The sequence below is a fragment of the Meleagris gallopavo genome, chromosome 28, assembly GCF_000146605.3.
Source record: "Meleagris gallopavo isolate NT-WF06-2002-E0010 breed Aviagen turkey brand Nicholas breeding stock chromosome 28, Turkey_5.1, whole genome shotgun sequence".
NCBI classification, from domain to species: domain Eukaryota; kingdom Metazoa; phylum Chordata; class Aves; order Galliformes; family Phasianidae; genus Meleagris; species Meleagris gallopavo.
The window spans coordinates 1,099,370-1,111,921 of NC_015038.2; the positions used below are offsets into that span (position 1 = coordinate 1,099,370).

The 12,552-nt window shown below is 49.0% G+C and overlaps 1 protein-coding gene across 1 annotated transcript in view; it reads left to right on the forward strand.

Annotated features, from left to right (window-relative positions):
- The first annotated feature begins 9,362 nt into the window (after positions 1-9,362).
- OLFML3 (olfactomedin like 3) overlaps positions 9,363-12,552 on the forward strand; it is a 7,918-nt gene continuing 4,728 nt past the window's right edge. Inside the window, exons 1-10 of the mRNA XM_031557011.1 lie at positions 9,363-9,440; positions 10,108-10,154; positions 10,317-10,356; positions 10,470-10,546; positions 10,666-10,720; positions 10,961-11,033; positions 11,172-11,199; positions 11,772-11,912; positions 12,021-12,152; positions 12,350-12,523. Of these exons, the coding sequence (XP_031412871.1) occupies positions 10,116-10,154; positions 10,317-10,356; positions 10,470-10,546; positions 10,666-10,720; positions 10,961-11,033; positions 11,172-11,199; positions 11,772-11,912; positions 12,021-12,152; positions 12,350-12,523 (759 nt within the window). The 5' untranslated portion in view covers positions 9,363-9,440; positions 10,108-10,115. The remainder of the gene's footprint in view (positions 9,441-10,107; positions 10,155-10,316; positions 10,357-10,469; positions 10,547-10,665; positions 10,721-10,960; positions 11,034-11,171; positions 11,200-11,771; positions 11,913-12,020; positions 12,153-12,349; positions 12,524-12,552) is intronic.

Sequence of the window (12,552 nt, forward strand, 5' to 3'; positions counted from 1 at the left end):
ATCACTCACTCCATCCCAAAGAGCCAGGCACACTCCAAAGGAAGCACTTCCCAGGTTCAGATGCTGCCACTACCCTTCCCAGCCCTTAAATGGGATCAGGGAGGGGTGGAGTCTGGCTCTGCCCCACCCCACAGCCAAACTGCCCCCAGCTGTGCTCGCAGGGCTGCACCTCTCCCCAGGTGCTCCATCACAGCTTCAGGCTGGCCCTTAAAGTGCCGGTACAGCCATAGAGCAAAGGAAAGGAATAATGTGAATGTCTGCTGAGGGAAGGTTTATAGCTGGATGACCTACCATAGCCCACATATTTTAATCCCAGTCTGTCCTAGATGCCAATTGGTGACTGTATGGGAACTGCTGAGTCATGGCCTGAAGCTCTGATTGATCACCTGAAGCGAGCAGTGACTCAGCCATGGGAGCACAGGTGAAGGCAATTCACCTGTGCTGCTGGAAGGGGCGGAGCCTGGCTCCACCTCTCCTAGACCCATTTAAGAGCTGACTTCCAGAGGGGAAGGATCTCTTCTGGAGATCCACTTCACCAGACTTTTCCATGTGAGCCCAGAGTTACAGGTGAGTGTACCTATCATTTCTGTTTCCTGCCTTGGTGTAATAATATTATAGCCAAGCTCTCTGTTATACCTTAATGTCTGTATATTTGTTAATTGTACACTGCTATACCGTAACATTGGTATATTCATTAGTCCTACAGGGTGATGTTACTGGGAAGGATATTGGGGCATCCCTACCCTAGGGGGGTTTCAATGGGGAGTGATGCTGCGGTGATGTTTAGAAGTGACACTGGGGAGTGCTGGTGGGGTATGACTGAAATTGACATCGGGGAGTGAAGTTGGGGGGGGTGACATTGGGGTGATACAGGAGTGATATGAGGGGATGGTGCTGAAATTGAGATCTAGATGACTCAGAAATTGAGATTCCACCTGCAAACTGTTAAGGACAAGTAAAGAAGTAAAATTTTAAGGCAGCAAAGGCCAGCAAAATTGTGCAGACTTGACTGAGCAGAAGATATGTGAACTACTGTGAACAGAAGCGAAGCCATGCAAAATTTTACAAAACCATGTGAACTTCATGAAACCTCAGTGAAGACCAGTGATCCTGCAAAGTCTTCAGTGAACCAGGGCAAACTTCTGCAAAGCCCAGTGAAGACCCACTTGTAAACTTGTAAAAAAATACCATGAATCCTCATGGACAACACAAGGAACCCAAGTGAAAACCCACAAAACTGTGCATCATTTGGTTTATTCAGGTTTGGAATCTGGCAATGCAACCCAACTGGATAAGTCTCTTGTAGATTGGTAGTATTTAATTCACAAATACTGAAATCTGAATCAGTGGGCCATCGTTCATGACCTACTACCTGACTCTTACCTTCTCCTGCCCTGGTTTCTCATTGCCTGAGTACTTCCGGTTCACAGAAGACAAAAATGGGAGGAAAAAAAAAAGGAAAACGAAAATGAAAACAGGGAAAAGGAAAGGGGAAAAGAAAGATGTAGAAAAAGAAATAGAAAAAGAATAGTAAGAGGGGAAAAAAAGGAAAAGGAAATAATTAGAATTATAAAAAGAAAAATTATTAGAGAAAAAAGAAGAATTTTAATTAGAATGAGGATAGGAAAAAGATGAGAGAAAAAAGACAAAATAATTGGAATTAGGAAAATAAATAGTAAATGAATTGGAAATAGAACTGGAAGAAGAACTGGAAAAGGCAGAGGAAAAAGAACTGGAATTAGAAAAAGAATGCTAAAGAGAGCTGGAATTGGGGGGAAAAAGAGAGAGCTGGAATTGGGGGGAAAAAGCATTAGAAAAGGAAAAAAAATAAGATTTAGGAAAAAAAAAAGTAAAAATACTGAAAAAGTAAAAGAATTAGAAAAAGAATTAGGAAATAAGAAAAAAAGAATTAGAAAAAGAGTAAGAAATAGGAAAGAAACAAGAAAAAGGGAGAAGAAAAAGGGAAAGAAAATATAAAAATAATTAGAAATAGAAAAAGAAAGAAAATAATTAGAATTAGAAAACAAAAGAGAAAACAATTAGAAAAAGAAAAATGAAGAAGAATTAGGATTGGAATGAAAATTGGAAAAAGAGAAAGAAAAAGATAAGGAACTGGAAAAAGAATTAGGAAGTGAGAAAGAATTAGAAAAAAAATACTAGAACAAGAATTGGAAAAGGAACTAGAATTAGAAAATGAAAAAAAAGGGTGAAAAAAATAGAAAATGAAAGAGAGAGGGAAAAAAAGTCTAGAAAAAAAGAAAAAATTAGAAATAGAACAATGAAAAATAAAAAAGAAATACGAAAAGTATTAGAAAAAAAATAGAAGAAGAATTAGAAAAAGAATTAGAGAGAAAAACAAGAATCACCCCTAAAACTACCCATTTCATGGCATTAAAAAGAATAAAAATCCAAAAACTAAACTTGAAGTGCAAGAAAGGCACTTGGAAACATACAGTGAAAAATGAACAAGACAGAGCGAATATTAATACGGCCCTATGCTTTCTGCTAACGTGCTTTCATTTTGTGATCATTAAATTTGCTGGGCAGTTAGATTTTAGTATGTGAATATTTAAAATCAGTGCAAAAGATACTGGCAAAAAAAAAAAAAAAAAAAAAAAAACAAAACTCCATGACCACATGAATGCAAAGATTTTCTTTAACAGCCATCCATAAGCACTTAGTACAGTTTTCCTGCGTTTGGAGACGTTTCCCTGTTTTCTTCGTGTTCTCTGCCCCTCCCCCCTTCCCACTTCTAACATTGCGTTCTTCCTCTGTCATCGCAAGAGAAAACGGATCGTCAGGGACTGCGCTGTAAGTCTGCGTCAATCCAGTTGGAAATCTTTCCGCGGTCTCTGCTGCCACCGCGTGGCCAATGCGCGGAATTGCAAGTATGTTGCTTGGTGCCGCGCACTACGCATGCGCCGATTTAGTTACACTAGGACGCATGCGCTAGTTTGGACGCATGACTGCGCATGAGCCTCTTCTTACGGGACTACGCATGTGCAAGGCTGGTAACAGTACTACGCATGCGCTATTCTAGGCACATCACTGCGCACGCGCCTGTTTTATCATAGTATTACGCATGCGCTGCTCTTTGACTAGCCACTTCGCACGCGCATGTTTTTTCACAGTTGTACGCATGCGCCACACGCGCACATGCGCTGTTCCCTGCGCTGCACTTCGCATGCGTGGATTCCGACGAGCTACTACGCTTGCGTCAAACCAAGCATATTTCTACGCATGCGCCTTTCTCCACAATAGACTGCGCATGTGCATCTGTTGACGATACATTACGCATGCGCCAGTTCTAACACATTACTAAGCATGCGCAACTTCCGCACATCACTACGCATGCGTTCTTACCGTCATAGTATTACGCATGCGCAACTCCTGGCGTATGACTACGCGTGCGCCACTCCCATCTCATCACTACGCATGCGCTGTTCTGTGACTCGCACTACATGTGCTCCTGTGTTGACAATACAATACGCATGCGCGAGACTTTTTGCGACGCTGAGCCAATCGGGGGGCGCGTCGGGTGCAGCGTCTGCTGGGATTAAAAATGGTCCGTTGAAGGGGTGGGCTCGGCATAAAACCGTCCGAGGAAATAGGCAAGGAGCATCCTGGCTTAGAAAGAGGCAGAGTATCGGTGAGTCGGTGGTCCAAGAATTCACTTCTCGCCCGTACCTCAGTGGCTCGCTGAAAGTGGTTGCTATTTAATCACTTCGGCGCGTGCGCAGTATTGTCTGGAAGACTGAGCATAGTAATGACTGGTAGATAAGCTGTGCAGAGCGACAAGAACGTTTTCCTCTTCCGCATGGCTCGCGCATGAGTCATTCTGCCTGCGGCACCGAACAGTGACTGCTGCAGTTCCCCGATTTGGCCACGCGGTGGCAGCAGAGACCACAAAGAGCTTCTCCAATGGGCTTGACGCGGGTCCGCGGCGTAGTCCCTGGCATCCGTTCCCTCTTTCTCTTGAGAACAGGGGAAAAACACAAAGTTAGAAGAGGAAGGGGAACAAAACAAAACAAACAAAAAAAAAATGACGAAGAGAAGAGAACGAATGAAAATTTGTCCAAACCCGGGACACCTGTGTTAAGTACTTATAAATGTCTGTAATATGAATGAAAACTGCAGTTTTCCACCTAAATTTTAATTCACCTGCATAGAAAGAATTGGTGCCTCAGAAAGGGAAATAGTAGAACTGGAAGACAGAAAATAATAGCATTCTGATTGATAATTATTTTGTAAGGAAGCAGAGCTAGAGAAGCTTAAAGAGCTACTGTTGAGTACTGTAAGATCCAAACTTTGTTTTATGAATAAGCAAAGCGTTTACAGATGTAAAGACCTTTCAAATTAAACAAACAAACAAAACAAACAAACAAAAAAAGATAGGACAACAAACATTTCAGTGAAAACCACAAATCTATGCTCGTTTGGAAGCACCTAGTACTAGAATCTGTTTAGTTCTCTGAATCTACTGAAATGCAGAACATAAAACTGCCCAGACATCATGAAAAATGACACTATTTTGTGGCTAAAGTATCCTAGAGTATTACGGGTAAGCAAAGAGGGAATATCAGCATTTTGCTTTTTAGCTTGATATTGTCTCTTTAAGAAAAGAGCAGCTGGTTCTGATCATACCAGCAAAACCAACGCTTTCTTTCCAGGAGGAAGAGTATCTCGAGTCAAGAAAAACCTAGAGGGCACAATGCCCAAGACACTAAAAGCAAAAAGAAGCAACAGGATGATGACTTCTGAACGTTGTACTGTATCTCAGTTGACATACATGAATCTAGCATTCCAAAGCACAGTGTGGAACATTTTATATACATAACAATAAATAACCTATATATAGGTTTTCATGTACTTCTCTCCACATGTACACCCAACAAAGAATAAAGAGATGCATTTCCTACAGTCAACTTGGCTGAGAATTTTTCGCATTCAGCTCCTCGCTTTCAGAAGCTCATCCTTGCCAGCACCGGGATCTTCTTGTACAGGGAGTCATTCAGTACTTCGACACAGGTCACATTCCATAACTTTGAAGGAAATAAGAGGCAAGAGACTTCTGAAGGAAGAACCCACCAAGAACTTCCACAAGCAATCCAAGAAGTTCCTATAATGCACTGATAAAAACTTCATTCTCAATTTGATAAAGGAGCCAAAGAGGAGAGATGCTAAGCTGGACCTCATTCTCATCAAAAAGAAAGGGCTGATGGGGAGTGTGAAGCTCAGGGGCAGCCATAGCCATAGCTGCAATGTCCGTGACATGGTGATGTTCAGGATCCGTAGGACAGCAACAAGGAGACGCAGCAAGTTAACTTTCCTGGACTTCAGGAGAGCAGACTGTCATGGTTTTATGGTTTTCCATCGGTATTCCACATCATAACATCTGGCAGTGCCCTGGAAGTTAAAGAGTTAATGCTGCAGTTCTGTGGATTGTCAATACTTCCAGTCTCTTGGTCTCAGAAGAGAAGCATGAACTACAATTCCCAGAAGACTTCATTTTTCTGTTTCCATTTTCCTTTTGGAGGGAAGGACAAAGCTGACTGAGAGTCACAAGGCTACTCTCTTTGCTCCCTGTCTGCTTTGCCTGCAGCATCAGAGTAAGGATGTCAGTTTTGGAAACTCTCGTTTTCTTCTCATTTTACATGATTTATTAGCTTCAATTCCAATCATATTGTATTATATTTTATTATCTCTCATTCCGCTACTATATTTAGTAAACTAAGTTTTTTCCTTTAGCTCGTTGCAGCTGTTTTCCTTGTCTAGACTCATCTCCCTACCTTTTCCCTTCTCCACCCCCTTCCTGGAACATAAATCTGTGGGTCACTTTGCCCCCTTGCCATGGACGCTCGGTCAAACCAGGCGAAACCATGACAGAGCTGGTCTTTGCTGGGGTTTAGTTTTATGCTGGTTGCAGGACCAGGCCCCTGCACTGGCCTCATAAACTATAGTTTGCCGCAGCAGCAGCCACTGTGGATCTGAACAGCTTTCTTCTCAAGATGAGAAGTGGATAATCCAGATGATCACTGTCCCTGCCATCTGAGAACAAGCTGAGGCCATTTCAAGAGGAGCTTGGGGAAGATGTCAGCGCCATGAGCTGCTGTGGGACCTTCACTGCTGCTCTGCTCTTGGAGCTGGAGATGTCCTGGTAAGGTCTTGTTCTGCATTGTCCTTTCTGAGCAGGTTGGTGTGCAGGGAGCCAGGCTGCTTTTACTTATGTAAAGCTCTCTCCTGACATGGGTAGCTGACAAGGTGATGTGTCCATGTGTTCGCTGAAGCCACATTTTGCAGCTGTGCATTTGCCAGGATATAGTGACAGAAGCTATGGATCCTGCTCAGTGTCAGGCTGCCGCTCACAGGGAGGAGGGTACTGTTTAGCATTGGTAAATGTAGGGGTGTCTGTCCTCCAACCCCTGAGCTTGCCAGCCTCTGTCTGTCCTCAGGAATAGCTGTTTTTCTATGTTCTGCTTGCTCTGCCTCATGATCTGCTATACAAATCTTGGCTGTGGGCTCTGTTCTCAACAGTCCCTTCTCAAGAGACATTGTGCTGGGCTAGAAAAAGCAAAAAAAGCATCAGCATCAGCAACAAAACACACAGGTTAGACCCACGTGGCCAGGCAGTGAGGAGGGGAATGTCATTGCAGTGTTCAGGTGCTCCACCAGCTGGGTCTCAGCCCAAAGGAGGGGTCTTTGGTGCTTGGGACTCTGCTTTCTAAAGCAGGAAAGTGTCCAGAAGTGTGCTAGTAATGCTTGTGCAAACCTGTCTCTACCAGGACCATTCCTCTGCCTTTGGAGATGCTTGCTGAGCAGCTTGGAAAGCACTGACGTTGAGGAATGGGAGAGATGGTGCTGCTCTGAGTCCTGCTCCACTGTCTCTGGTTGGACTTGCATAGTTGCACCCTGCCAACCTCAAGCATCGTCTCGCAGCTCAGACCAGCGTCCTCTGCTCACTGCAAATCCTCCTCTGGAAAGAAGCACAAGTGACCATTCCTTGCACCTCGAAACTCTTGGAGGTGGGCAGCAAACTTAACATAGAGAGATAGGGAAGAGAGGAGATCCTGAGGGAGATATTTTAAGGCTGTGTAAGGCAGAGGGTGGCAGTGCCAGTTTGCCTTTTGGCATGTCCGTGGCTATTTCCCACACTCTTGCAGCTTCTGCTGAGCTCCTGTGTCTTCCTGGGGCTGGCCATATGAGCTTATAATATGCTAATTGTCATTAATTGGTGCTAATCATGCACAAAACTGCCTGCACTGCTGGGGATGTGGGGCTCTCCTTCCCATACAGTGACTCATGATTTCTCATCAGCTCTGCTGTGGGGTCGAGTCAAAGCAGAAAGTGATGGCCCCAGGAGGGAAAATCCATCCCTGGAGCTTCAGGGGCATTCGCAACCCCATCCTGGTGGGGGATCATTAAGATTGGAAAAGAATTCTGAGATCGAGTCCAACCATCACCCCATGCTCACTGTGTCCGTAAGAGCTGGTGATAGCCACGTTCAAGCTCCATCCTACTTTGGCACAGCACAGCTTCTGCTTCAGAGCTGCCAATGGCCTCTCCCAACTCTCTTTGTCTGCTCTGCAGCTCTGGGGCTGAATCTTGAGCACTCAGCAGCTGGTACAAAGCTGGGCCAGCCCTGGTGCAGATGACAAGATGCTGTTTGCTGGCTGCCCTCTGAGGGCTTTGAAGATTGGCGCACCCCAAAGACCTGCAGCGGGGACATCGGATGAGGGAGACAACAGTGCCTACCTGCCTGCAGGCTGGTCCTCTGTAGTGCTGAGTATCAAGTCTGACTCCATGTAAGCTCCTTAGGGAAGAAAGCAGCTTTGGGGATGTGGTGGATTTGATCAAAGAGGTCAAGCCGAGAAAGGGTCATTGAGGTTGATGGCTGAGGTGAAGCAGGGTGGCAGAAGGGATGGGTTTCCCCATATCATCACATACAAGCTGTCCTGGTGTACCCTCATGCTGCGCCCCGTGTGAAGGTGTGGGGACTTCCAACTGGTGCTGAGGCTCAGCTTTTCCCCTCTAGCCCCCACACAGGGAATGAAGGGCCACCTGCGCAGCACCCAGCCTGGCCCCGCATGGGGAGCTCTGACTGCTTCGTGCATGTCCTTTAAAGGCCTTCTCCCTTCGAGCTGCTCCCTTGGCAGCTCCTTCTGCCACAGATGCAATTGCTGTGCTGCTGGCAGTGTGCACTGCTTGGTGCCCTGGCTCCCATCCCCAGGGTCCTGACTGCGCAGAGGGCTGGGGCTGAGCTGGGGCCTTCTGGGACGGATTCGGGCAGGTAATGACCTGGGGAACATTTGGTGAACTCAGTGAGCCAAGGGAGAGTGGGGCTGCCTGGGTGTTATTTAAGCTGTGCTGTTCAATGAACTGCACTCCTCCGTGTTTCCAGCTACGGAGCAAAGATATGGGGTGGGTGGTGGGATGGGGTAAAGCAGCAGGCTGCAGGGTCTGCCACAACTGTCCCAGAGCTGATGCTTTGCAGCAGGGACTACCCCTCTCGACGGGACTGATGCTCACTGATGGGATGAGTTTGCTTTGCTTTTTGGGATTCCTGGACCCCTAGGCAGAGGTTCTGGGGACAATTCCCAATGCACATGAAAGTTGTCAGATATTCCTAGATCAAGACTGATCTCTGGGAGAAAGGGGATGGCTGGGCTCAGCTGAGGCTTTGCACAGCGTCAGCCCCTTAAATCTGTGTTTCATTTTGTATCCTGACCAAAACAAATAAACAGGAAAAAAAAGAAAAAAAGAAATTTCCTTCTGCCCCATAGCTGCATTTCTGCAGGCTCAGCTCCTGGGACTGACAGGGACTCTCTGGGCTTACTGCCATCTTTCTCTCTGTTGTTTAAACGTTGGAAAATAACTCAAATGAGATACCTGAGCTTACTTATAGAAGGGATGTGGGAATCCCATGCATTTATTTGCACAGGAGCCTACCTGCCAGGATGCTTGGGGTGACCCCAGCCCAGGTTGCTCCCTCTCTGCACCGGGCAGGGAGTGCAAATGTACCCCATGAAGGAGTGAGGGTCATGCTGCTGATGTTGGAAATCATGGGTGGGAAGTAGGAAACAGGGGTGATGGAAGGGAAAGCCCATCCTCAGCGCTGCACAGAGGTGGCTTGACGTAATCCCTCGCTTGCCTCTCCCCGTGCCCATCCCAGCAGCATCCTCCTGCAGCCCACAAATGCCTCCGCACTGCTGCTGGGTGAGAAAACATTTTAAAAATATAACATTAGAGGCGTTTTCCCATCTGTGCATGGCTAATGCGTGTCTCTCATGATAGGTGTACTGGTCCTGGAGCCTCTGTGCTGTGCAGATGAAGCCACGGGTGGACACCTCACTGGGAGAAGGGAAAGAGGTGCGGGGACGAGCCCAGGGGCGTGCAGCACGGAAACAGTGCAGGGGCAGCCGGCGGAACCCCCACCAGAGCAGGTATGTGCACCAGTTTGGTAGGGTTAGGATGGGGATGGCAGTGCTGGATGTAGTGCTCAGCCTTGTTTTGGTGCAGCAATGCTTTCTCTTCTGGGCACTGATCCTGGGGAACAAATTGCAGGGAGGAGAGGGAAAAGTACTGCTGAGTTCTGCCTGGAGCCGGGAATGAAGTTTGGGAGTGCAAACTCTTCCCCACTTGGGTGCTGGGCTCTGGCATGTTTGCTGTTTGCATAGCAGCCCTTGTGTCTCCGTGCACTGTGATGCTATGGCATCCCTGGCTCCATGTATCTGCTAGAACCCTGTGAACATAGGGCAAGATTTTGGGAGAGTGATCACATGATAAAGCCTGCTGTCCCCATAGCGGGGACATAGCCAGCTTTGCTGCTGAGCCTGCAAGGAGGCCAGCTGGCAGTGAGGTCTGCCTGGCAGTCAGGACAAAATAAATGTGCTAAGAGGCACTGCTGCAGGCCGGTGACTCATTGCTGGCTCCTCTGCAATGGAAGGGCTGTTAGGCACAGGGAGAGCTGCTGCGTCCATGCCAGGGACAATGGGGATGGAGTGGGCTGCGGAGGATGCCCAGAAAGGACGAAGGTCCTGGGCACTGCGGGTGGGATGCTGCCTCTCCTGCCAGTGTTGCTTTCAGGTTTACTCTAGTTCCTCTCTGTAGGGAGCAGCATGCAGAGCCAGCCAGGCTCCTCACAGTTCCGGATGAAGGTAAAGATATCTGGGGTGGGGGTGGTGGAAAGGAGTGGCTTTGTGCCCCCACTCTCCCTGAGCAGCATTGCATGGGTCCAGATGGGGGTCCCTCACCCAGCAGCACCTCCCTGCATCCTCATGTCCCCTCCAGTCCTGCGACCCTTACCTGCTTTCCAACAGCTCCTCCTGGATGATGGGATGATCCTTAATCCTGTGAGGGGTACTTTGGGGGATACCTGCCAGCCCACGCTCCCCAGCATCCTGGAGGTTCTGGGGGTCTCAAGGCTGCCACAGGGATGCTGCCACACTGCTGCCACCTCTCTCTGTCCCCAGGGAGAATGAGCAGTACCCAGGAGCACCTGGATAGGGTTTTGACTGGGAGCATGGAGAGCATGGAGAGTGTCAGTGAGGTGAGGAGGATAAGAGGGCAATGGGTTTGGGACTGCAGAGCTACTCAGTGATGCCTTTTTTTGGGGGGGATGCCATTCAGCACCAGGAAGGGGATTGATCTGAAAGTGCCCCTTCGCAGGAACCCGGCATGGAGCTGGCTTTTTGCACTGGAGACAACGATGGGATTGAGGAAGGTGGGTGAATCACCATGTCATGTCCTAGGCTGGGTGCCCTTATGGTGGAGCATGAAGTGGTTGGGGACAAGCATGGGAACCGTGTGGCCTGACAGGGTTCAGCTTCCTTGATGGGGACATGGGAACCGTCCCTCCTGGAAGAAGTGCTGGGGTGTTTCCACCCTACTAGCACCTATATGGGAGGATGAGAGGGAGGAGGGAAGACCAAGCAAAAGCCCTCACATATGGTCCTCCCCACAGATGGAGAAACCCCAGAGGAGCTGCCGAGTTTTCCCAGTGAGCTCTCAGTGCTGGAGAAATTGGGACTGCACAGGTAAAGGGGTGACTGGCTGCATTGCTGCTGGGGGCTGCAGAACAGGGGTCCTGAGGCACTCCTGCGGGCAGACCGAGGGCATTTTGGCATGCAGTCTGCACTGTGCCTCCAGCTCTGACAGCTGTTCTCTTTCTGCAGCACAAATTTGACGGAGCAGGATGTGGAGGTGAGGGCTTGTGGGTGGGCGAGGGAAGGGGAAAGGAGACCAATGTTCTACTGAATCCCAGCCGGGGGACTGTGTCCTGCTCCCAGGCTCCGCAGTCCCTTGGCAGTGATGCAGTTGGCATTTGGATTCAGCTCCATTTCTGTGGCACAGTGAGCACTCAGTAATCCCACAAATTTCTCCTTGAGTTCCCTGAACAGGGAGGTAGTGGAAGCCTCCCTCATAAGAATAATTGTTCTGTGAGTGCCAGGGCTGAGTCAGGCTCTGCTGCCCTGCATGCCAACCGTGACCTACAGCGAGAGCTGGTGTCTGCCCACCGCATCCTAGTACCAGCAGGCCTTGAGATTCCAGTGCATTGTTGGCTGCCAGGAGATTTCCCTATCTTGTGGCATTTCACAGAGTCTGCCCCCAGTGTGCAGTGTCCTGATGAGTGCTGGAGACAAGCAGTGCTGATGATCCTTATGGAGCACTGCCCGATAGCACAGAAAGGGAGTCTGGCTGTGTCTTGGGGACAGCCATGCGTGGTCCCGGTGGCCTCCCCTTCATGTCCCAGTCCTTTGCCCTCCTGCCTACAGGCAGCCTTTGCCCACCTCGCCCTGGCGTTTCGCTGCGACATGTTCACCCTGCAGCAACGAGTGCAGGTGGAGAAGCGAGCACAAGATGCAGCAGAGGAAAACATCCAGGAGGAGCTGGGGCAGTGCCGGACTTTTCTGGAGGTAGGTGGGCACTGGAGGGGGTTGACATCTGCTGGGGATATCCAGTTCCAGAAGGGTTTGGACAACTCCAAGTCCCAGTTCCAGCAGCTCCATGCTCTCCCCCTGCAGAGGCTGACTGCATCCTGCATGGATGTGAGCTGCAAGGAGATGCTGGAGCAGCTGCAGTGCAGCCTGGCTGTGCTGGCAGCTGCCATCAAGCGTGCCACCAGTGCTGCAGAGAAGCTGGGAGCTGTTCACCAGGTGGGTGAGGAATGGAAGTGCTGGGAACGCACTGCTGGGGGCTGTGCCTCCTCCTCCCAGTGCTCTTGTGGGTTTTGTTGGCACACACTGGGGTATCCTGGGAGTGGGAAGGGGATGCATTTGCACCCAGAGAGAGGTAGTGGTGGTCATCGTCCATGGGGACATCGGGAACCGATGGCTGGTCCTCCCGGAGATAGGAGGCACGGATGAGCCGAGCGGCGGAGGTGATGGTCCAGCACGTGGAGAACCTGAAGCGGCACCACCTGCGTGAGCACGCTGAGCTGGAGGAAATGAAGTGCCTGATCCAGCAGAACTCCCGCAACCGGCAGTTGGCAGAGACCCAGGGTGAGGTGGTCTCACTCCTGAGGGGGGCAACACTGCAGCATTCAGTTCCACCCCC